General features: G+C 43.1%; 3 protein-coding genes, 1 non-coding gene and 1 pseudogene across 6 annotated transcripts; 4 read left to right on the top strand and 1 right to left on the bottom strand.

Moving 5' to 3' along the window:
- The first annotated feature begins 4391 nt into the window (after nucleotides 1-4391).
- LOC121808725 lies at nucleotides 4392-10396 on the top strand (annotated as a pseudogene).
- Nucleotides 10397-13112: 2716 nt separating this feature from the next.
- LOC121808138 (U-box domain-containing protein 17-like) lies at nucleotides 13113-16139 on the top strand. 3 transcript variants are annotated; one of them, XR_006052123.1, is made up of 3 exons: nucleotides 13113-15537; nucleotides 15816-15898; nucleotides 16001-16058. XR_006052123.1 is itself a non-coding variant. In XM_042208507.1 (3 exons), exons 1-2 carry the CDS (start codon nucleotides 13387-13389, stop codon nucleotides 15854-15856), a joined length of 2118 nt encoding a protein of 705 aa, XP_042064441.1. In that variant the 5' UTR covers nucleotides 13113-13386; the 3' UTR covers nucleotides 15857-15898; nucleotides 16001-16139. The 3 variants fall into 3 exon arrangements, 2 of the variants coding, with proteins under 2 accessions (XP_042064441.1, XP_042064440.1); XM_042208507.1 differs by having other exon boundaries at nucleotides 13113-15463; nucleotides 16001-16139; XM_042208506.1 differs by lacking the exon at nucleotides 16001-16058 and having other exon boundaries at nucleotides 13113-15463; nucleotides 15816-15957.
- LOC121808147 lies at nucleotides 15829-17903 on the bottom strand. The gene is made up of 3 exons (XM_042208520.1): nucleotides 17350-17903; nucleotides 16603-17231; nucleotides 15829-16532 (listed from the first exon to the last, which is right to left on the bottom strand). Exons 1-3 carry the CDS (start codon nucleotides 17573-17575, stop codon nucleotides 15888-15890), a joined length of 1500 nt encoding a protein of 499 aa, XP_042064454.1. The 5' UTR covers nucleotides 17576-17903; the 3' UTR covers nucleotides 15829-15887.
- Nucleotides 17904-23433: 5530 nt separating this feature from the next.
- Nucleotides 23434-24252, top strand: LOC121808724 (transcription repressor OFP4-like). Its single transcript, XM_042209316.1, has one exon. The coding sequence runs from the start codon at nucleotides 23434-23436 to the stop codon at nucleotides 24250-24252; it is 819 nt and encodes a 272-aa protein (XP_042065250.1).
- A 779-nt stretch (nucleotides 24253-25031) lies between these two features.
- On the top strand, nucleotides 25032-25105 carry TRNAI-AAU. Its single transcript has one exon. It is a non-coding gene; the product is annotated as a tRNA-Ile (tRNA).
- Nucleotides 25106-25438: the final 333 nt, after the last annotated feature.

Raw genomic sequence — 25438 nt, 5'->3', positions numbered from 1 at the left:
CGCAAGCAATGCGCTCCCTGTCTGTGCACTCCATGACCCTGAAAATACGCTCGAGGCCGCGTGTCCACTCTTCGGCTTTTGAGGGATCTCCCTGTCCATCGAATTTAGGGGGATTCTGCCTGGAGAATGTAACTATGAATCTTTCTTGCTGAGGCGGGGGTGGAGGTGGTGGTGGTGGTGGTGGTGGAGGTGGTGCCTCAGCGTTGGGTCCTTGTCGTGGGTGGCGTCCACGTCTTGGCGGCATTCTGATTCAATATCCAAAAAGTGTTACTACAATTCTCATCCAAAATTACCACTTTCTCAAAATTTTCTTATAAAATCTTCATGTAGTATAAGATGCAACACGTAGGATATATATCAAAATCAAATTCTCATTAAAAGAAAGGAGGTCACACGTTGTTTCCCAAGAGCAGTTCACACTAAAAGCAAAAACTAAAAAGACATCGAACTATTTTAATTCTAGACTACGACTCGATCATCTTCATCCATAGGCCCTTCCTCCGGATCTTCGTCATCGCCCTCCTCGGAATTCCCTTGCGGAGCCACCTCGGGTTCCTCCTCGGGATCCTCTTCGGTTTCCTCCTCATAGTTATCTTCAAACCCTTGCTCACCCTCGTACATACTCACGTACTTGTCCTGATACACGATCCCCTCTTGCACATCCTGTGGGGGCTGCTCCTCTCGAGAGTCTACCAGTGCACAATACACGGCCTTCCGAAAGCCAGCCATGTCGCCCACCATGTCATCGGTAACGGGCTCATGCCACGTGTACCTCCTCGCCGTTCTTTCAGCCCACTCCTTCCAGCTGTCAGGGAGCAATTCTATTAGCTTCTCAATGTCGTCAAGCTCTGTCACTCCGAACTCCTGAGCTGCCCTCCAGAGGGTGTCGAAGTGCGCTACGAACTCAATCAACGGTATGTGATCCTTCTTTCGATACACTCTATACTCTCTGAGCACCCTCTGTGCCCTAAGTCTATCACGATCACTCCGTAGCGGGGTTCGGAACATACGCGCCATCTATAGAAAAACAGAAACAATCGCCTCGTATATAAAAACAGGGTGCATAACCGAAGAAGAGAGAGATATGTGTATGCAGACGTATCACTGTTCTAATTCCAAGCCCGCTGGTGTTCAAAGGCCATAAGTCCTTATCTACTATAGGTCCAAGAAGCACTAGTGAAACCTCTCACGTCTAAGTTCAAACATTCAAAAGGCCAACACATTCACACGTAAAAGCTCACATCAACATTCACGTCATCATAGCATCACACATCAGCCACATGCTTTCATGTACACTCGACACACACTAACAGTTCATGACATACCATAACAGTTTGTAACTCAAATAATTTCCAACTTTTCACATCATTTTGTACCCTTCTACATGCATCAACATTTACTTAAACTTTACAAAAATCATTTTCAAAACCCAAAATCACAATTTCCTCCACTTCCATATACTTTCCAAAAATTCAAAATTTTCATTACCTCATTTCAGGTTGAGTGCGATGAGTCGGATGTTGAGCCAATGACACTTTTGAAAACTTACTCAAAACAGAAAAAGACTCTTGGATCCAGAGCAGAAAGAAAACCTAGGCTCTGATACCACTCTGTCACGCCCGCATTTCCTAAGGATAGGAAGTACGGTGGACCGCGACTAGGGGAAGAATAAAGAAGCGGGGAAGAAAGGGGAGAACAAGAGTACTTGACCCGAAAACGTTTAATTAGAGGAAGTTCACTTCAAAACAATGTACTGTAGCGACATTTCTAAAGTTAAAGTAAACAGAGTTTAAATGAAAACATTGTATCGGATTACAAAGCAGCGGAAAAGACCAAGAGATAGATAATGCCGGGTATGACGACACGACACCATCCAAAAGGCAAAGTAAAAACACAATTTTGACTTTAATTGCTCAACATCCGTCATCCCCATCGTCGCTCAACCTGCACATTAAGAAAACAACATGCAGGGCTGAGTACTTATTGCACTCAGTGGACACACGCCAAAGTCATAGTTTGTCATGCCATATCAGTGTAACCTTGGGGTTTTAAGTGTAAGAAAATAACCCAAGTACACTAAAACATATTTCATAAATTCGACTGCGCAGTCATTTTCAGATATTGCCACTCTTATTCCCACCATCATACACTATCTGATCCAACGGGTGACAAGGGGCGTGGCCACACCCCAGGTCAACTAGACCGGCCAACTTGCTCTCAGATGGCTCCCGATCTCGTGTACACTAGCCTGAGGGTTCGCAGCCCAACAGACCCGAATTCGATTAAACATATGTGGTAAACCACTTCAGATAGGTTTCAAAACAAAACAGTTGGCAAGACAAACAGTTCATCTCCATAAACATTTCCGGAACAACGTCCGTATTAAAGATAACCCACAAAATAGTAGGGTAGAAAAGCCCACCTCAATTGCTTAGCTTTTAAATAGTTCCCTTCTTCAACCACAATTTCCTCGTAAAAGATCACCCTTTTGAAAGATAAATAGATATCATAATTAGAGTCAGGAAAGACGAGGTTTAAACGACAATGCATGATTCCTACGTGGATGACTTCAACATCTAGCACATTACACGTACACACACTTAACAACATCTTATAAGTCAATCACACAAAAACACACGTCCGAAACACACCACGCACGCACCCGACACGCATACCACGCACCCACGACGCGCACACGATACACACCCGAAACACCCGTACTCCCGGTATACCCTCCTTGTGCAAACGGCTCACATGGCTCGGAAAAGGTTCGGAAAAGGCTCGGTGTCTCGGCCTGGCTCGGCACCTCGGCCGACCGTCTCGGCCGCCTGGCTCGGCACCTCGGCCGACCGTCTCGGCCGCCTGGCTCGTCACCTCGGCCGACCGTCTCGGCCGCCTGGCTCGGCACCTCGGCCGACCGTCTCGGCAGCCTGGCTCGGCACCTCGGCCGACCGTCTCGGCCGCCTGGCTCGGCACATGTCTCGGCGTCTGGCTCGGCACCCGTCTCGGCACCTCTCTCGGCACTGGCTCGGCACCTGTCTCGGCATCTGGCTCGGTATCTGGCTTGGCGCCCGTCTCGGCACCTCTCTCGGCACTGGCTCGGCACCTGTCTCGGCATCTGGCTCGGCGCCCGTCTCGGCACCTGTCTCGGCATCTGGCTCGGCATCTGGCTCGGCGTCTCGGCCGCTGGCCCGATCAAGTGCACACCAGTTTTCCCCCAACCAACGATTCTCAAACCTTATACGACATTCACAACACACATTCTACATCCCAAAACACACCCGAAAACAAGAGATCAACCCTCCAAAACTCTCCACAACACCACCCTAGGCCAAACCCTAAAACTCTCGGCCAACACACACAAAACACTCGAACCAAACACTGATTCCTCCTAGCCATCCCTTGGCCAAACACACCCACATACATCATAATATCAAAACACCCAGATTCACACCCATTGCACAAAAACACCTCACCCAGAAACGTACATCTCGCAGAACTGCGCAGTTTACTTACAAAAAACATTATAAAATCATCCGACGTCCAATGAAGCTGAAATTTACACACCACACAGAAGACACACCCAAGTTTAAACAGTTAAAATTTCGTACCAAAAGGAGATCGTTTGCTCAGTCAAAAAGGGGTCGGAACCCACTGTCAGTCCCCACCGAAGACATACCCCACACAAACACATAATCACAAAGCCTATTCAGCATCTAAAACATTCAAAACGTCCTAAATGCATGTGTTTTCGAAATTATCATGAGTTAGGGTCTTGGGTTACCTTTCCCGGATAGTTCAAACGTAGTTCAAACGCTTTACTTCCTCTTCCGACTCCGATTCACAACGAGAGAGAGTAACACCTTGATGAACCAAGAAATCGATGAGAGGGAGTGAAAGGAAAAAGGTGAGAACCGAGGGGGAGAAAGAGGGAGACCTTACCGTGATGATGAGAACGATTGCGAGAGAGAAAAGAGAGAAGCCGATGTGGGGGAGAGATTGGAAGGGAGAAAGTGTATCGGTTATGTGGGAGTGGGGAGAGGTTGAGAAAGTAGTGGGGAGAGGGAGAGAAACCGAGAGAGAGAGGGAGAGAGAGAGATTTAATTTATTAAATAGGATTTTATTTTGTTTTTCAATTAATCATAAAAAAAAATCTAAATAATCACATACAAAAATAATATAAAACAATTAAGACTTACCAACCATATCTTAAACAAGATATTCACAAATTCAAACCTTACTTAAAAGAAACAAAAAAAAAATCGGATATTACAGCGAAGTCTCCCCCACGCTGAGGTGCGCATACGACGGTTGGCAAGGGGATCGAGACAAGGCACATAATGCGCGATACCCGAACCCACATTCAGCTGCAAGAGGACCTAATCTAACACATGTGGGCGAAATTCGGCAACGAGTAGTGATTTTTTTAATTTTAGGATTTTAATTATGTAATTTTTAATTTTTAGGATTTTAATTATGTAATTTTTAATTTTTAGGATTTTAATTATGTCTTTTTAAATTTATTTATAATTTGTAATGTTATTTCGGTTTTTTAATGAATTTTCATATTATGGAAATGTTTTTGTTTAATTGAATTTTAAATTGAATTGTGCTCATCCTTGCGGAAGAGCACAGCTGTGGGTGTTGTGCTCTTGCCAGAGAACATGCAGGAATAGTGGCGTCGGGCCCACAACCGTGCTCGCTGGCAAGAGCACGGTTGTGGATGCTCTTATTGCCCAAACAAAGACTACGATAAATATTCAATTTTGACTGCGGTATAAATGATTTATTTGCATGTGTGAGTGTGTGTTGGTGTTATGCTTTCAAGGTCGACATGGCTGGCCGGAGCCTCTCTTGTGGGTTGTCTGAATCAAGGTCGAAGAAAGGTGGTTCCAATACTCGAGGGTTGGATATCCCTAACATGCCAGATGTCATCAAGTTCATCCACTAGATCGGATGCCGAGGCGTTGCCTCTATTCCTCGATCCTTCTGGTACTCGTGTACGCATGGATCAGGCTGGTTGGTTCCATGATTACTCGGAGGAGTTAGGTATTTACGCCAACAACATGGTTAAGCAAGAAGCTGATTGCGACCTTGCATCGGAAGAGAGATCACGTGAGCAGCATAGATCTCGAAATCAAAACAATGAGAGGCATCAAAACCTCACGCAAAAGTACATGCCGATTACGTTTGGGGATTTGGTCGGACAGAACTTGGTCGTGCAGGCTCTCTCGAACGCTATCTTGAAAAGGAAAGTCGGGTTACTCTATCTGTTCTATGGACCTCATGGAACGGGGAAAACTTCGTGTGCTCATATATTCGCTCGAGCATTGAACTGCCAGTCGATAGAACACCCGAAGCCTTGTGGCTTTTGCAACTCCTGCATTGCACAAAGCAATAGGAAGTGTCGGAACGTGTGGGAAGTAGCCCCCGTTAGTAGCATGGAACTCGAGAGTATAATTGGCCTGCTCAGTAATGTGACATCTTCGTCATCTTCCCAGCTTCGATCTCAGTACAAAGTCTTCATATTCGATGAGTGTGATACGGTGTCTTCTGAATGTTGGAGCACGATATTGAAGGTCATTGATCGAGCCCCTAGGCGTGTCGTTTTTGTCCTTGTTTGCTCAAGTCTTGATGCCTTACCTCATATAATCATATCCAGGTGCCAGAAATTCTTTTTTCCGAAGTTAAAGAATGCAGACATTATACATACGTTGCAGTGGATAGCAACGAAAGAGGACCTGGATATCGATAAGGACGCCCTCAAGCTCATTGCAACAAGGTCGGGTGGATCTCTCAGAGATGCTGAGATGACTTTGGAGTAATTGAGTTTAATCGGGAAAAGAATATATGTCTCCCTCTGATAAGAAACCAGCATCATCCCTTTCGTCGACACATGCAGGAGAGCCTATCGATGATTCTATAGAGGAAGCTATCGTCTAACCTTCATTTCATGCTCCACCACCTAAGTAGGGAGGTAGTAATAAAGTTAATTATGTTTGTTTATCTAATGTAATAGACTAGGAAGTCGAGCGTATTTATAAGCTCTATCTCGGGTTTTCTTTGTGGTTCTTTCCCGGGAGATAGGAGGTTGAACCGCCCTAGGATGTAGATATAAATAGGGAACTTGTCTAACACATTTATCATAAATGAAAAAGCTATTTCCCACGTTATTTTCTTTCATTTCTCTACAAATTTAGCAAACTGCTTGAAGGAGAAAACCTCCGCCGCAGACGTCGACCGCAGAGCCTCCCTCGCCGTCGATCCTTCTCTCCGATATGATCAACGTCGTATCATCTGGTGCTTTCATTGACGTTCTCATGGCGACATACCCAACAATATACCAATTTCCAGCCGGGAATCACCTGGACCATCGCGTGTTAATGATGTCCGTTGTGAGGCCGACATGCCGACTGTGGCGGTGTCCGGTGCAGGAGTAATACCCGCTGGTCAGTGGGAGTGGATTATGTCCTCCATCGCGAAATTGGATTCACGGTTGGCTGTTTCTAAACAGCGGGCAGCAGAACACAGAGCTCCTCCTCTGCCCGATCCGGCTCCGCCGTACGCGATCCCACTCTCCTCAGCGGTTCAGGAGTCTCAACCGCTGCAACAACCGTTTTTCCAAGCAGTTCGTGACAACACATTACACAATCAACCGTTTCCAACTGCTACAGGTCATGCTCTATCCCACGTTCCAGAAGTTAATTCTTACTTCTGCATTCAACTGCCACATTTCATGCCAACTCAGCCCAATCAACATTATCAGCCTTGGAATGGCTATGGCTCGGATTCCTTTGGTCAATCTAGATTTCATTCAGGCAACTTGCAATCTGATCAATATTGTGTGCCACAGCACAGAATAATTCCTCCACTAAATCGTCCGACATACTCTTCAAAGCCAGGTCCACGACCCACGTCATGTTGGTATCCTTCGTTAGATCGTCCGCTTCGCAGTCATCCGTTACATGATCAGCATCGAGGTATTCGTTTGGATCCCCCTCGTTTTGATGGATCGGACACGGCTAATTGGGTTTTCAAAATTCAATACTATTTCGACCATATGATGATGCCCGATGCCAATCGACTTCACTACGTTGTTCCGTTATTTGACGCGCCGACATCCGAATGGATCAAACACTATTGCTCCAATAATGATTTTGTCACTTGGCAAGACTTTTTGGGTGAGGTTCGTTACAGATTCGATCCTGATTGTTACGAAAGCTATATCAGATTGATCTCCAAGTTATGTCAAACCGGCACTCTCTCGGAGTATCAATTTCAATTTGAGAAATTGCAGAATAAATTATCTGGTGTTCCTGATTATATACTTCTTCCGATCTATGTCGCCGGTCTCAAACAACCGCTTCAACCTGAGGTCAAGCTACATCGACCTACAACCTTGGCGGCAGCATTTACTTTAGCCAAGGAATTATCGGCATGTCGACCGGAGCACCAACTGTCGCCCTCCACTTATTCGTCTCAGCCATGGGTCTCACAAGAATCAAGAGCCACACACAATCCTTCCACAGTGCCTAAACAGACCGTGGCTTCGTCTTCCCAAGGTCCGTGCCTTTCGGGTGGCAGATTCCGAGAGTTCAGCAAATTGCCTGTGGTGCGCCTTTCTGCGTCGGAGAAGGCACATCGCTCTCGTCGGGGATTATGCTGGTATTGTGAGGACAAATGGACGTAACCATAATTTTTTGGCTTACATGGGCGTCGATGCCTACGAAGATCATGTGGTTGAATTAGAGACGGATGATAATGATATCACAGCGAATCTATCTCAGTTGAATGCCGTCGAAGGCCGACAACACGTGAAGTCCTTTAATATTGTGGGACCAATTCACAAATCCGCGGTGAATATTTTGGTTGACAACGGAAGCTCCCATGATTTTATACATCCGCGTATCGCCGAAAAGCTAAGTCTTTCTTTGACTAAGATTAAACCTTTTCGTGTTTATGTCGGTAATGGTGAATCCTTAATTTGTTCTCATGTCAGCAAGGAGACGATGGTCGATCTTCAAGGCCATTTATTCCAGATTGATCTCCATTTATTGGACTTCCACGGTCCGAATATCATTCTAGGCATGGAGTGGTTGGAATCACTTGGTCGTGTCACACATGATTATGTGGAACACACGATGGAATTTTCCCGAGCTGACTCCTTCGTTGTGCTACGGGGTTGTTCATCTATACCGCACAAGAAATGGTCTGGTGCCCCCTGGGAAACCGTCACTTCCCTCTCCAGCCGCAATCCTTCTCCTTGAGGACAAGGACGATCCTATCGGGGGGGGGGGGGTTGATAAGAAGCCAGCATCATCCCTTCCGTCGACACATGCAGGAGAGCCTATCGATGATTCTATAGAGGAAGCTATCGTCTATCCTTCATTTCATGCTCCACCACCTAAGTAGGGAGGTAGTAATAAAGTTAGTTATGTTTGTTTATCTAATGTAATAGACTAGGAAGTCGAGCGTATTTATAAGCTCTATCTCGGGTTTTCTTTGTGGTTCTTTCCCGGGAGATAGGAGGTTGAACCGCCCTAGGATGTAGATATAAAAAGGGAACTTGTCTAACACATTTATCATAAATGAAAAAGCTATTTCCCACGTTATTTTCTTTCATTTCTCTACAAATTTAGCAAATTGCTTGACGGAGAAAACCTCCGCCGCAGACGTCGACCGCAGAGCCTCCCTCGCCGTCGATCCTTCTCTCCGATACGATCAACGTCGTATCACCCTCGTTTAGGAACTGGTATGTTTGTTTCTTCGTTGACATTTGACATGGACTTAACTTATCACAAATGGATACTTTTTCGTTGGATGAGAAATTATGTATCCGCATACAATGAATGGACTTTTTTCGTTGTTTTGCAGGTTGGGCTTGTTTCTGATGAGAAACTGGTAGATCTTCTCAATTTAGCATTATCTGCTGACACTGCCAACACAGTCAAGAATCTGAGGGATATTATGGAATCGGGAGTCGAGCCATTGGCATTGATGTCACAGCTTGCAACGGCCATAACTGATATTCTTGCTGGAAGCTACGATGTCACCAAAGAAGGGCCTCAAAGGAGGTTTTTTCGAGGCGTGAATGTAATTTTTCCCAACTGCATGCTTATCGTTATCAGTGATCGTATGTTGCATCTAAGATTTTGCTTTTTTGTGCTTTTCTCTATACAGTATCGAACAAAGATATGGAAAAACTGCGTCAAGCGCTAAGGACATTGTCCGAAGCAGAGAAGCAGCTTAGGGTGTCGAACGAGAGGACAACGTGGCTAACTGCTGCACTGCTGCAACTGGCTCAGGATCAACAGTATATTTTGCCAGCCGAAAGGAGCTTGAATCACAGTCCTTTGGCCTCAAATGGTGCTTCTCTAAGAAACAGGATTAGGAAAAGCAATGCAGAAATGCCCGTTTCTCAAGCTGAAAGTTCTGGTATGGCTGGAAACGAACACAACAGAGGCGAGATGATCTCTCAACAGGTACAAGCAGTTTATAACGAGAAACTGGAGGCGATTTGGTTGGACGTGCTGCAGATGATCCCGGTGAATAGCATTCGAGAGTTCATGTATCAGGAAGGGAAGCTCGTCTCTGTCAGTTATGGAGCAGGTACCATTATTTTGCTATATGTTGCACTAATTTAGCTGCATCTTGTCGTTACTTTTAGTAGTTTCGTGTGACTTTCTTATACTTATAGCTTTTGAAATGCGCGTTAGGCCTAAAACTCGCACAACTTGCTTCTCGTGCAATTTTAGATGCTCGTGCCCGAGATCTATCGGATACGTTAGGCTTTTATTTTTTAGGGTTGCCAAAGAGATCTTTACGAATTCGTCTATTCTGCAGCTCCGACCGTGCAATTGTTATTCAACTCACAGCTGACGAAATCCAAGGCGGAGAAATTCATATTACATGTCTTGCAAGCATTTGAGTCTGTTCTTAGATGCCCGGTGACAATTGAGATCAGATGCGAGTCGAAAAAAGGCACTAACCAGGTACCAGTTCTGCTGCCGGCAGCTCAGAATTTGCCTCGTTTGGACGTGAATCCGACCACAAACACAGGTAGTTGGATGCGTACGACGAGTCATGATGATATGCCGTCTACTGAAGCCAATAGGAGAGAGATTGTTGAAATTGAACCCTCCCCCCGCCGGGAGTATAATGGTAGCGTAGAGAGACCAACGTAGACTCTGATAGGCGGAATATAGAAAATGCGGGAGTGACATCTTCACAGAAGATATCGACCGTGTTAGGTGAGAGAAACCAGTGTCGTACCCTTGTTAAAAGGAAGGTAACCCTTGCTCATGTGATTCAGCATGCCGTGGCCTGTTCGCAACATAGTGGATGGTCGAAGCGCAAAGCGGTTTCAGTAGCAGAAAAATAAAAAGAAAATTTGTAAGTATCGCGTTCGTATGTTATCTGTTTTAGCTAGTATGGAACTACAATAGGCTTCTTATAAGTCTACCCTTGTTAAAAGGAAGGTAACCCTTGCTCATGTGATTCAGCATGCCGAGGCCTGTTCGCAACATAGTGGATGGTCGAAGCGCAAAGCGGTTTCAGTAGCAGAAAAATAAAAAGAAAATTTGTAAGTATCGCGTTCGTATGTTATCTGTTTTAGCTAGTATGGAGCTACAATAGGCTTCTTATAAGTCTACCCTTGTTAAAAGGAAGGTAACCCTTGCTCATGTGATTCAGCATGCCGAGGCCTGTTCGCAACATAGTGGATGGTCGAAGCGCAAAGCGGTTTCAGTAGCAGAAAAATAAAAAGAAAATTTGTAAGTATTGCGTTCGTATGTTATCTGTTTTAGCTAGTATGGAGCTACAATAGGCTTCTTATAAGTCTAATTTTCTCACTTGTTTTGGTGTATTAAAAATACATCTGAAATATTAAAAATAGGACAAATATTAGAAAATTTAAAAATAGTGATCGGCTTATGGCCCTACATTGTCAGACCAAGTTAGAGCATCTCCAGTGGTCGGACATCCACTAGGACATCCCAAAAACACCTCCTGCCACGTCACTAGGACTTCCCATCCCACTGCCACGTCACTAGGACATCCCCTTCACAATCCGCCCTTCCCATCGCCCTTCCCACTAGGACTTCCCGCAATAAAAAAAATCACAAATTCACAAATATACGTAACGGAATTATAATTTTGACACGGAATACGAGAAAATTGCTAATGCTTCATTAAAAAAAATTACATAAAAAAAGAAAAAAAAAATACATAATAAAAAAGAAAAAATTACATAATAAAATTTTTGACTCGGCTCACTCCTCGTCGTTCGTGCCGCCCTCGCCGTCGCCCGTGCCGCCCCCGCCGCTAATCTCGGCGCCATCATCTCCAATGGGTGGCATGCCCAAATCGCTCCGACATCCATCGATGACATCCTTCAACATCCTTTTGTACACAGGATCTGTCGTGCTATGCCACCTATGCATGGTCCGGACCAAGCTAGTCGTTAACTGCGCGCGGGCGAGTCGGTCGATATCTTCTGGGGGAGCAGGGGCCTCCGATTGGACCTCGAACGACCCGCTGCTGCTTCCCCTAGCCCTCCGCTGAGCAGCCTTTTGCCCAACCGGGCGACGACGACGGCGAGAGTCTGATTGAGGTAGCGGGGACACTTCGTCGGCTTCTGGGAGCTAGTGCGAACCAGCACTGCTGCTGTATTCACCAGAAGCGTTGATCTTCGTCCGCTTCGCCCAGCCCGATTCGACTCCCCCACAAAACTTTGGGGAATCCTTCACCACGAGAAAGGCCTCCCACTGATCGAATTGTTTGAACTTCAAGGCTCTGTCGGGGTACTGAGCAAAGGCACGGTTCCGGACATCCTCCTCGGACATACCGCTGCTTGCCTGGCGGAGATTGTTTTGGTAGAGGCCCGCAAATCGACTAAGCTTAGGCCTCAACCGCTCCCACTGTTTCCGGCACTGTTCGGGAACGCGACGCTTCGCCCCAGCCGGTTTGTGTGTGTGGTAGGCTTCAGCGATGCGATACCACAGTCTGTCAATATGTTGGTTGGCACCGACATAGGGATCCTCGACTACTGAAACCCAAGCCTTCGCAAGCGCGACATTTTCCCACGGGCTCCATACCGTCCTCTTTCCCGTCTCATCCTCATCCTCCTCCTCTGCCACCGTTCGCGAGGAAGAGCCCGGGGCTTTCCCCTTGCCCTTGCCACGTCCCTTCCCCCTGCCTGGAGTCTCCCTGACTGGAGATAGCCCCAACTCCTCTAAAGAGAAAGTTTCCAAGCTGGTGAACTGAGTCTCCGGAACATAAGTGGAGGGGGTATCAGTCATATCGATAACTGGCCGATAGACATCGTCCGCTTGTGGGCCCTTGCCACCCCCTCCCCCCGGCATCATCCCCGCCATCATCCCCGGCATCATCCCACCCATCCCCTTCATATTTGGGGTCATGCCCCCCATCGCCATCCCCGGCCCCGGCATCATCATATTTGGGGTCATGCCCCCCATCCCCATCCCGCCATCATCCCCGGCATCATCATATTTGGGGTCATGCCCCCCATCCCCGCATCCCTGGCATCATACCACCCATCCCACCCATCCCACCCATCCCACCCATCCAATTTTACATATAAGGGGACATCATCCCACCCATTCCACCCATCCCCGACATTGTCGGAACTGTTATCGCATTTCCGCTAACGTTTCCCTCCAGGTCGATGGGAAACGCCGGAGTCTGCGACTCGCTCGTGGCAGGGGAGTTCCTATCGTTCTCCATTAAGTAGAAATGAAATATGTAGTAAAAGAAGAGAGAAACTTGTTAACACAAGTGGTGCGAATGAAATGAAATTCAACGAGCCGTATATATAGAGTTTAAAAAAAAATTAATTACCGGACGTCCGACCCGGACGTCCGACCCAGTCCACAGTGGCGGACGTCCGTCCGCCCGCCCGTCGCCGGCACGTCCGAGGACACGCGACGTCCTCACGGGACGTCCGTATCCGACCTTCGACGCCACAATGGCGGACGTCCCGGTCGCCCGTCTCGGACGTCCGACCGGACGTCCGCCATTGGAGATGCTCTAGTCACCCCATATGAGTCTGCAATGGAAATTCCAAGTCAAAATCAAATTGTCGAATAAGAAAATCCAATTGCCGTATTGACAATGGAAAGTTCAGTCAGTCCATCATTCATAATCAAAGACACACAGCACCAACATCCTTTCTCCTCCTCCTTCTCCCCACGCGGATTCCGTATCAACTTGTCTTCTTATTTACCCGTAAAACGCGTAGTCGGAAATCAAACCACCATCATTTGTAAAAACCCATATTCAATTTGTTCAATTTCGGATCCCCACCAACTATTTGTAGAAATTCCTCAGCTACTCTTTTTTCCCCTTTCTGCCTGATTAATTTGTGACATGGCGTCTGCGGAGATATTCTCGTCGTTGAGGAGGCGGCGATCGCCGTCGCTGGACGCGTTCCTGGCGCCGGTGGAGGTCAGCAACGGCGAAATTTTGGGGATTTTGCGCGCGATTGCCGCGGAGCTGCTGGTCTCGTTTGATAAAAAGGCGATCTTTTTTCAGGTTAAAAATAGCAGGAATTTAAATCGGAAAATTCAGGTGATTTCAGTGTTGTTGGATGCTTTCCACGAGGTGGGATTCTCGGAAACTGCTTCTACATTGTTTATGTGCATGAAAGAGTTGTACCTCCTACTTTACAGGTGTAAAATCTTGATTGATTATGTAAAAGGGTCGAGCAAACTGTGGCTGTTGCTCCAAAACCATTTCATATCTGGCAATTTCCATGATTTGAATCAGGAAATCTCCACCCTTTTGGATGTGTTCCCTTTGTGTGAGATCAATTTATCTGAAGATGTTAAGGAGCATTTCGAATTGCTGTGTAGGCAGTCAAGAAAGTCGAGATTCTTCATCGATAGACACGATGATTTGTTGAGGTCAAAGCTATTTTATTTCTTGAATGAATTTGAGAGTGGAAGGGTTCCTGAAATAGCTGCACTGCAGTCATTCTTTGTAGAGAAATTGAGAATTTGTGATGTGGAAAGTTGTAGAAATGAGATTGAGTTCTTGGAGGAGCAAATAGTGAATCATGATGTTGATATTGAGCCTACAGCCTCTGTTTTGAATGGATTTGTTGCTCTAATTAGGTATTGTAGGTTCTTGCTGTTTAGATTCGAGGAGGAGGGCGAGTTAGGAGATAACAGTAAGAAGATTGCAGATACGTTTATCGCGACCCCTAAGGATTTCTGCTGCCCGATGTCCTTGGATTTGATGAGGGATCCGGTGATCGTATCCACGGGACAAACATATGAGCGTTCCTTCATTGCAAGATGGATGCAGGAAGGACACTGCACGTGCCCGAAGACGGGACAGATGCTTGTTCACACGAAGCTCGTGGCTAACCGGGCTCTGAGGAACTTGATCGTGCAATGGTGTGTGGCGAATGACATACCATGTGATCCACCAGAAAACTTAGATTACCCCTCTGAGTGTGCCCTAGCTGCATCCATGAGCAGGGCTGCAGTTGAGGCGACTAAAGTGACTGTTCATCTGCTTGTCGAGGAACTGGCTAATGGGACGCCAAGAGCCAAGGCTATTGCCTCTATGGAGATTAGATATCTGGCGAAGGCTGGGAAGGAGAATCGGGCTTGCATTGCTGAGCTTGGCGCCATTCCTCTTTTAAAGAGGCTGCTTTCATCTGAGGACACATTAGCGCAGGAGAATTCAGTCACGGCTTTGTTGAATTTGTCAATTTTTGATAGAAATAAATGCTTGATCATGGAGGTGGAAGGGTGTTCGGCAGCCATTGTTGAGGTTTTGAGATATGGGCACACGGTGGAGGCGAGGGAGAATGCTGCGGCCACTCTGTTCAGCCTCTCGGCTGTCCACGACTACAAGAAGGCAATAGCTCAGCAAGAATGGGCAATTGAAGCCCTAGCCGGGCTCTTGAGAGAGGGAACGGAAAGAGGGAAGAAGGATGCCGTAACAGCTCTGTTCAATCTATCAACACACAACGAGAACTGCTCGAGGATGATAGATTCTGGTGCAGTGGCAGCCCTAGTTGAGGCACTGGGATCCGAGGTTGTATCTGAGGAAGCAGCGGGTGCACTGGCTCTCATAGTTCGCCAGCCGTTAGGGGCTGCGGCAGTGGCATCCGAGGAAAGGGCAGTGGCGGGGCTGATAGGAGTGATGAGATGGGGCACGCCGAGGGGGAAAGAGAATGTCGTGGCTGCGTTGCTCGAGCTGTGTAGGAGTGGTGGAGCGGCTACCATGGAGAGGGTTCTAAAGGCTCCGGCTCTGGCTGGATTGCTGCAGACCCTGCTGTCTACAGGGACCAAACGCGCTCGTAGAAAAGCTGCGTCGCTAGCTAGGGTGTTCCAGAGGTCCGAAAACGCGCGCCTGCATCTCGGGGGGTTAGGAGTCGGATACGCCCTTGCTGAGAACTCGGCTGTGGCAAGAGATGCAACAAGCTTTGCTGGTGATGTTTCGATGCCTATGTCCATTTCTGTTCCCGTGTTATAGCATTCTCATCGCCTGTGAATTTGTAATGCGGTATACTTGTTTTCTTCTCTATGTAATACTCATCATTTTTTTGATTCAGATATGAATTATAAATAAACTGAAGTTGAATAGTTATGTGGTTCCGCTGTTTTTTGTCACAAATATTAGGGCTGGTAATTTTAGATCCTGACACGAAATTGTCACTTCGTGTCTGGACAAATCGTGTTTGTACCGAGCAGATTCATAATGGATCACGTTTGTGCGTAATCTTTATTATTTTCTTGCTGACATGACTACGACCTAACACGCACGAATTGTGTGTCCTACAGTTTGCTCATGCAGTTCAAGAAAACTGAACCTGAAAGAATGATCTTAACGCAGTTGTGTTGAGCTCTCACTTACTATATTTCGGGTACAAGAATGTCAAAATCAGTGACAGTCCATTCTGCTACTTGATTGGGAGCTTTAAAAATCTCAGTTCCCAAATCTATGGACATCCATTGCCTTCTTGCAGGTGCAGTGCCCGGATCTTGGTAAAAATAAAGGGATCCCGAGAGCCTCCCGACGTCGAGCTCCCAACTTCTGGAGTCTCCGATCCACCCCTCCCCTCTCCTCGTCGGATAGCCATAGTCACCCCAAACGGGATGAGGCAGAATCTGAAGAATCTCCTGTGCCTGAGGATTACTAAAAGGATCACACATAGTGTTGGGTGTTTCTGCATGCTCTGCGTTCCCGGGCGCACAGTACAGGTGATACGCCTCGTAGGGGAAACGAGGAGCATCGGAGCGGTGCACAGTGCTGCCGTTTGGGAAAGTGTGGTATGGTGGGCATAGCTTGAAGTCATCTGGACGGCACCATGACGGTGTGTCTGGATTCAAGATCATCTCGTTGTAGCGCGTCACGTCTGAAGTTGTGTCCCCGTCGCATGGCTGGCCGTTGTTCTTCCAGCAACTGCCGATGTCCAGCAAGTAGAACTGGCTGCTTTGCCCTCCGCCGCTGATCACATTCAGAGTGAACCTCACTACAAAATCAGGTGATTCTGGTATCTGCATTCAGATGTTTTTTAGGTTTGAGAAAGATGATGAAATCAGATGATGACTATATTATTGAACTTACTATCTTCATCATTCCCCTTGTAGGGTAGTGGTAGCCACCCGAGAATCCGGTGGTGGCGTCGGCTCTCAGATAAAGCATCAGCCAGGGGTACTTGGGCGACGTTCGTACAACGTGGTGAAAGATCCAACTTCCTTCCCCAAGCTCCTTCTCCCATGTAACTGAATGGTAAGAAAAGTTGCCTCCTTCCATCCCTTTGCTCGGATTAGAATCCAAGTCCCATGAACCATAGAAACGGCCCTTCAGTTGAGTCCGGTTAGGCCCTTGCAACGAGGTGTAATCGTGATAGATGGATGGTTGGTTCATGCAACCTTTTCCGAAGCAAGGAAACTGGCTATCGGGTCCGTAAGGGCCTATTTTTTTTCCGTTTTTGGGACATTTAGCAGCGTACGTATCCATGTTGCCGTTTTTCAGCATGATCATCCAAAACTGCCATGGATTAGGTATGTCTTCCACTTGACATTTACTCCCTAAATAAAGCTCTTTCTCAGCTGCATATAGGTCCACATTTGTGAGTGAATCTTGATCGACTCCGAGAAATGGCTGCCCTATTCCCAGCCGGTTTTCCTCCTCCGTTACACGGTGCACAAGCACGTAGGGCACTCTGCTGCAGAGTGAGCACTGATCTTCTCCTGCAGAATGTGAAACTTGATTATGTTTGAATCTCTTTAGATTTGCTAAATGGGACTTCGTTTTTAATTCGAATTTAAGGCAATTGAAATGTTGAAGAAGATGGAGAAGGAAACTGACCTTGTTGGGGAGAAGCTTTGTATATGTCAAAGCAATCAGCTGCTCTTGGGCTTCCCATGTTAGGTGCTTCCTCTCCGACCTCATTGCATTGATTCCACGACTCTATCGCCACTCTTAGGCCGTCTCTTCTCATGCCCGAGTCCCCGACTGCAGATACCTCCCCACCTTGAAGACTCAAAACGACCCTTGTAAGAGAGACGAGGATCAAGACTGCAGCAAGAGTCATGTTGCAAAGAGAAATAAATCGCCTCGTCTCTTCGAGTTTATATGTACGTTTCCATCTTCACAGACTCTTGTTTATCAAGAAATGCAGTTTGTTGAAGTTATTGATCAGTCAAAATGGTTAATGATATTGATTTTTTGTAGAGTAATAGAGGCTTAGCTTTTTCCTGCTCCAAAGTAGTAGTTGGTATTTCCAGTTGTTTTCCTAGAATTGATTAGGTTGGAAGTTTGAACAAAAATCATTATCCAAAATCATCCTTTTCCACCAGAAATTATCATCACTGAATATGAAATGGCAGCTGAACTAATGCTGATGTGCTAATTTTCTACATTTTGTAACACTCCAAAGAAAGGGATAAAGGCAATTTGTAAGGAGTATATAAAAGCAGGAAAATATAAGCATTCTTGATTTCAAAGTAATGCCAAAATGATGCCGACAACAAATGTCATGACTTGAGCTACAAATATACTTTCTCAACAATACTGATACATCTGAAGGAGTAGGGAGTAGCTTAGAGGGAGATATAGAGGAAGGGGGCCCCCAGCTTAGGGTGTCCACTATAAGGTGGACACGCCCAATAGCCCCGCCTCAGTTTTTTGTCCATAGCCCCAATTTTTTGTCCATAGCCCCAAAATTCTATTTCCGCCACTATAGTGGACAACTCCAATAGCCCCAAAATTTTATAATCAACTTTCATTTTATAATATATCAAGTAATTATTAACAAATTTATCGGGCTCTAATTAGTGGATTAAGAAAGGCCGACTATACGAATTAAAAATAAAAATAAAAATAAAAATAAAAATAAAAATAAAAATAAAAATACAAATACAAATACAATACAAATTAAAATTAGAATTACACACTAAATAAAAATACAAATACAAATACAATACAAATTCGTCGCTATATAGTTGAACAGCCGCTGCGACATCCTGAATCTCCGACGGAATATCTCGGGTGGATGTTATCCACGAAGTAATCATACATTAAACATTGGTGAGCACCGACGTGGTCTCGTGGGATTGTCCGCCGATGAGTAATGGTGCGAGGGATCGGATCCTCCGCATCCTCCGCCTCCTCCGCCAAACGGGCCGCTACATCCTGTTGCACCTGTTGAATCAGAGCATTCCAGTTGTCTCTCCACAAATTGTTCATTTCCGACCTCAAATTGTAGTGAGAGAAATTTGTATAGATGTTGTGTTTGAATGGTGTGAAAATAATCAATGGAGTGGAGTGTATTTATAGGTGAATTGAAATGTAAAAAATAAAAAATAAAATCGCGTGCAATAGCCGCGGCTTCATCCTCGTGCCACTATAGGCGCCGCGCCTATAGGCGCGGCTATAGCTCCATCGCCGCGTCCTCGCCCCGCACACGGCTATCCCGCATCCGCCGCCTCCCTCCCCCCTCGCCGCATCCACCTCCGGGGCGGACAACTCCGCCACTATAAGGCGCCCCGCTTCCGCCCCAAACGCGGCTATAGCCGCGGGCGTGTTATAGTGGACGCTCTTAGTAGTGTACTCCATCTTTGATATGGCAGAAGTTGGTTGTATTTTCAAACTCGTTGAATTTTGTATCAATTTCTTTATTATGCTAAGTAAATGTTTTTTACCCCTAGAAAAATGCACATTCCTAATTCAAATTGTTGGCAATTGAAACATAAAATGAACATAAAAAAATATCCCACATCGGTGTACACAAAGAGCTTAATCCACTATATAAGTCTCATGGGCCTCTCCTCCTATCACCAATTGGTTTTAGGATGGAACCCATGGATTTCTATCATGGTATCAGAGCGGGTCACCGATTGTGGGCTAAAATTGACTGACCCAGCAGTATAACTGGGCTGAAACCGAAAAAATGACTGACCCAGCAGTATAACTGGGCTTAAAATTTGGGCCAGTGGTCCAACCGATCGGAAAAAATTGGGCCAATTATCCAATCGATCATAAAAAAGTCCAACCCCTCCAAGATTCACCTTGAAGGGTTTGAGGGAGGGTGTTGGCAATTGAAACATAAAATGAACATAAAAAAATATCCCACATCGGTGTACACAAAGAGCTTAATCCACTATATAAGTCTCATGGGCCTCTCCTCCTATCACCAATTGGTTTTAGGATGGAACCCATGGATTTCTATCAATGTTGGCAATTGAAACTAAAAATATAACATATAACTGTCCCACATCGGTGTCTAGAGAAAACTGAAACTAGTATATAAGTCTAATGGACCCCTCCTCCTATCACCAATTGGTTTTAGGATGGAACCCATGGATTTCTATCATGGTATCAGAGCGGATCGCCGACTGTGGGTCAAATTTAACTGACCCAGCAGGATATCTGGACCGAAACCGAAAAAATGACCGACCCAGCAGTATATCTGGAATTAAAAATTTGGGCCAAGTGGTCCAACCGATCGAAAAAAAATTGGGCCGATTGTCCAATCGATTAGAAAAAAGTCCAACCCCTCCAAGGTTCACCTTGAAGGGTTTGAGGGAGGGTGTTGGCAATTGAAACTAAAAATATAACATATAACTGTCTCACATCGGTGTCAAGAGAAAACTGAAACTAGTATATAAGTCTAATGGACCCCTCCTCCTATCACCAATTGGTTTTAGGATGGAACCCATGGATTTCTATCACAAATTTTCAAGTTCTAATGAAAATATCTACAACAATAATATAATGAATATAATTAGTAAAAAATACTAGTAATATTTATCCAAATTCAAATATTTTATAACAATACAGTAATATATCATGCACATTTGATTTTCCTGATATTTTCTCTTGACTATATAGTGATAAAAGTAATGTTTGAGATCAATTAGATAATATGATTATGGAAGGAGAATTTGTGGAGACATTAAAGAGCGAAATCAGAGAAGGTGTACATGTAAAGATTAATAACCATTTTGATACTATAATTGTTTCTTTTTTTCAAGAACCATCCATATGGGATCATTTTTAAATATACCTATACCGGAGTGCGTTAGGGTGATACCACTCTTAAATTGACAACGTGACAACAAGTAACAAGCAATCTGCAATACATATGCAAGCAATTTAGTATATAGTTCCAAGCAATATGAGATACGAAATCAAAGCACTATGGTGATACCATAGTTAAAATGACAATCTGGGCAAGCAATCTACGATACATAGGAAAACACTTTCAAGCAATCTAAGATATGAAATCAAAGATAATCAATCAATCTATAATAGATAGACAAGCAAGTCTGCCACGTGGCAGACTAATGTTGAATCTGCTCCTAAAATCTAACGGTTGTCCTTGATGATACAGTGTCATCTTAAATGGTGTTGTCATTTTAACACAAACCTATACCCATATATCATAAAGAGTGTGGTTTGATTGTCATTTTTCTCACAAAAGTGTAGTGTTTTCATTTTAGGATATAGTCATTTTATTTTGATATTACTCACATTTAATATTTACAAAAGACTGATCACTTACTTTTATAAAAATATAATAATAGTTATTTACATCACGAAATTTGTGCATGAAATTTCAATTTTATCAATTACATCTCACATATGCATAAAACATCGTATTTTCAAAACGACATTGTTTACTTAAAATAAGAAAGAAGAACTTATTTTAATAAAACAGTTTCATTTTATATATCTTCAAAAGACATAGTTGTGTACACATATAACGCATTGGATAACTAGCAAAAGTTGAAACTTCATTACATAATATTTCGTTTTCAAATATCATGAAATTAATCAAAATTTGACCAAATTTTATGATTTAAATGATTATTATCTTGTATGAGTCCGAAATATTGTAAGCCAATATTTATTTAACCCCCAATATTTTTATGACACTCATATTTCATACTCCCTCCGTTCCTAAATATGTGTCTTATTTTGATCCGACACGGGTTTTAGAAAATGTAAAAGAAAGTGAGTTGAGAAAGTTAGTGGTAGATGAGTCCTACTTTTTTATAATAATTTTATAATAAAATGTGAGTGAAATAGAGTCAATGGAATGTGGGTCTATTACAAAAAAAAATATTAAAAATGAAGTGAGACAATTAACAAAGGAAGAACCAAAATGAAAAACTGAAGCACAAAATGGAGGAAGAAGGGAGTATTATTTTTAAAATTCTTAATCTCCCCCTCCGTTTCACATTCTAGACAAATGACAGAGGAAGACTCCTCAAAGTTGAAGTAAAAATAGGCGCTTGCTTTGTACATAGGTTAAGGTAAGATGCCATATTTGTGCATTGTACTTCACTTAATTTTTTCTTGATGGAAAGGGCTGGTTTAACTAAAGCAAAAGTGCAGCAGCGTTTACATTTCTTTCTCTACATTGACTGGTGAATATCAACTAGGAATTATTAATAATTTTTTCTGATTAAATTGTGGTCACTTCCCATCATAATTTTTTTAAAAAAAATTAGCGATATAATTAAATTTTGGCCAAGTAACTTTAAAGATTTGAACAATAAAGTATGAACCTTAAATCCTGTCAATCCTGCCTTCCAAATCTTCAACGAAACCCTCTACTTATTTAGAATCCACATGAAAAGCGCAAAAAGCTTTAATATTTGTCGAGATACAATGCATTCAACATCTTCAATTGAGTTTTCAAATTGAACAAAGAAGTAGTATTTGTCGAGAAACAAATAGTAGTAGTACTTCTTTAACCTTAACTATTGCATGGGGAATAGAACACTTGACTAGATAATGTCTTAAGATAAAAGTAATATGAACAATTTGACATCATTTTTCATTGATATGAAATGTTCAAGTAAATTTGATTTTCAAATACATCGAGTCAACTAGTACTAGTATCTTTTTTTTATCCACTATGATGTTAATTTGTTAGAAGAGACTACTCAACCAACCCACAAATTCCAAACAGAAGTTTGGTAATAATGTTACAATTATAGCATTGTCAGTATCAAATCTTAAAGCATGTCACAAAAACAGGTGGCAAAGATGCATAATTTGGTAATTACAAGCAATTATACAGTCCATATCTTAATGCAAAGAAACGGAAACAACAATGTATCATAAATACTAGTAGTACAGAAAAGAGTACTATGAAACATCTCAAATTATTCTTTTTCCTAAAATGTTACTCCCTTTTTTCTTCTTATTTGGCAACATAGTTAGAGAGATGCTTTATGTGCATTATTATTTAATTCTCTAATTTTAGGGTAGTAATGATCATGAAAGAATTCAAATTGGCCGGATCACAATTATACGTATACCAAATCTGACTCTTAATCGTAGACTAATATTTTTATAGAAAGAACTTTATCTCGAATTTGAAGGAAAAAAAATGGCAACCCTATATTCAAAGTAATTTTATATTTCTGGTGAATCTATTTTTCATGTTTTTGAAGATATTTAAAAATTCTTATTTGCACTCAATATGTTGGTCTTATATACTACTCCAATAATTACACCAAAAATTATAAGAATGACATTTATTAATTGTAAATAGATTTTAAAAAAAACATTTGCACCGTACTATAGTACGCTAAGGCGTCATTTTCATAAAGATAGTTGTCACTATACTAATTGTTAGTATGTTTTTTTTAAATATGATTTGTTCAATATCTGAAATCAACCTAACACAAACAATCCAAAATACAATACCACATTAATCGAACCTTGATCACATTTAATATAGAAATTACTATGACAAAAAATCGATAAAATGGAAACCCCATTTGAAAATGTTTCCAAAATAGTAATTTTGTTTATCAATCCAACCTCTTTAATCAATGTAACTGTATTATCCCCCTCACTCATATTTAATCCAACACAACACATTCCTCTTCCTCCCCATCAAAAACCACATTTCATTCCCATTCCAAATAAAAAATGAAGTGGTCGAGAAAGAAATCCTCATCTCTGTTCACTCGCGTCATCTCCAAATTCAAGCGAATTTCTTCCAAAAACGCCAAGAATCATAATTCTACAGTGCGCGACTTTCCCTCTCCGAGCTCATCCTTCTATACAGAAGGGAGATTCTGCAGCATGTACAAAGACGACAGGTACTGGAGAATCTCCTTCAGCGACAACAGAATCCACAACCCCATCTGGCTAGACTCCGACGTCTTTTCCGGCTTCGGATCGGCTGAGCCTCCCAGGAAGAATTTCAGCGAGATGGTTTCCGATATAAAGCGGATGAGAGACAGAGAAAGGAGAGGGTTCAAAATTGGAGGAGAGACAGAGATTCCTCCGAAGGAATCGGAAGATTCTAGAAACTGTCGGGTGCACACGAGCCGGTTCAGGAACATAAAGGTCAAACCCGAACCTAAACCCGAGGCCCGGGTGAGAAGAACGAGGGAAAATGTTAGGGCAATCAAGGCGTACTCTCCGAGAACCGAGTGCAAGATCAGGGTTCTTGAGGAGATACGTAGATCGAGGACAAATGCCAAGAAGAGGGTTGCCAAGGAGCGGGTGGTGGAGGGGAACACGGTTTTTGATGGCTTTGTGGTGGTCAAGAAGAGGTCGCTCGATCCGCATCGAGATTTCAAGGATTCCATGATTGACATGATTTGGGAGAAGGGGATAGGGCATCCTGACGATCTCGAGGAATGGCTGGCTTGTTATTTGACGTATAATTCTGACGAATATCATGATTTGATCATCAGCGTATTCAGACAGGTTTGGGTCGAGCTTGGAATTAGGAGTTGATCCCTCAAGATTGAAGAATGTATCGTATTTTTATTGTTAGGTGAATTGTGTTTTGCGTTTTTTTGAGACATAAACGGCTTTTGCATAGATTGTCTCTCACATACAAAAAAAAAAGATTGGTTGATTGTAGTGTTAGGATGGTTATTAGTTTGTTGGTAATTTACTTATATGAATGGAAAATGGACTATTATTTTATGTAGAGCTATGATTCAAAAAATTGAGGAAGTGATGCTACGTAGTATGAGTAAAAAATTTGTATTGAATTGGGAAAACAAAGTTTGTGAGGATCATACGTTTGGGTATTGTTTTATAAAATCTGAAGGTATAAAATATTGAAAATTGAAATGGCTGAAATTAGAAGAATTCGTGAGCACTAGTAAAAAGTTGGAGCTTCAAGGTTTCATTAAATTAAAGTGCAAGTAGTAAAAAGTTGTAGCCTCAAGATTTCATTAAATTTATGCACATATAAATGGGTGTCAAAGCAAATAAGTCATGAGTCATGTGCTAAGCTACAACTCAAAGAAGGCACTAGACATCAAATTATCAATAGTTGGTAAAGGTGAGGGTGCTTGTGACTTCAAAAGATAGTAGGTGACTTCAAATTACATGGACTCTTTCACATGTAATCTGTAAGGAATTATTTCATTTTTTATAGTACATTTGCAAAAACAAGTGTATCTTTCCTTGTTACGAATTGTCAAAATTTAAAAATAACATCATAAGATAAGAAATTTTCTTGTAGGTTAATTTCTAGAATTAATTACGATTTTAAATTAGTTGGCCTATTAGCTCAGTTGGTTAGAGCGTCGTGCTAATAACGCGAAGGTCGCAGGTTCGAAACCTGCATGGGCCATTTTTACTCTTTCTTTTTATATTTAAATTCCTACTTTTACATTTAGATAATCTAATATATTAGTACTAGTTTCTACTTATTTTGACCACAGAAAATCTTATGATTATAGTTTCCCATCTTGGTCCACAAAATATTAGAGCTTTCAATGGTTTCTTATTCAGATCACGTCTATTTAACTTACAATGTTGTTCTATTTAAAATTTTAAACTGCATAGTGGGCTACCCTAATATTCTTGTAGGCTTCTATCTGAGCTTAAATATATTTCCTATCCTATTTTATCACACCTTTAGATTTTAATTGCTTTTTTATATGACACAATTATTGTGGCTCAA

Source organism: Salvia splendens, chromosome 6 (genome assembly GCF_004379255.2).
Source record: "Salvia splendens isolate huo1 chromosome 6, SspV2, whole genome shotgun sequence".
Lineage (NCBI taxonomy): Eukaryota > Viridiplantae > Streptophyta > Magnoliopsida > Lamiales > Lamiaceae > Salvia > Salvia splendens.
This window is presented reverse-complemented; position numbering and strand designations above follow the sequence as displayed.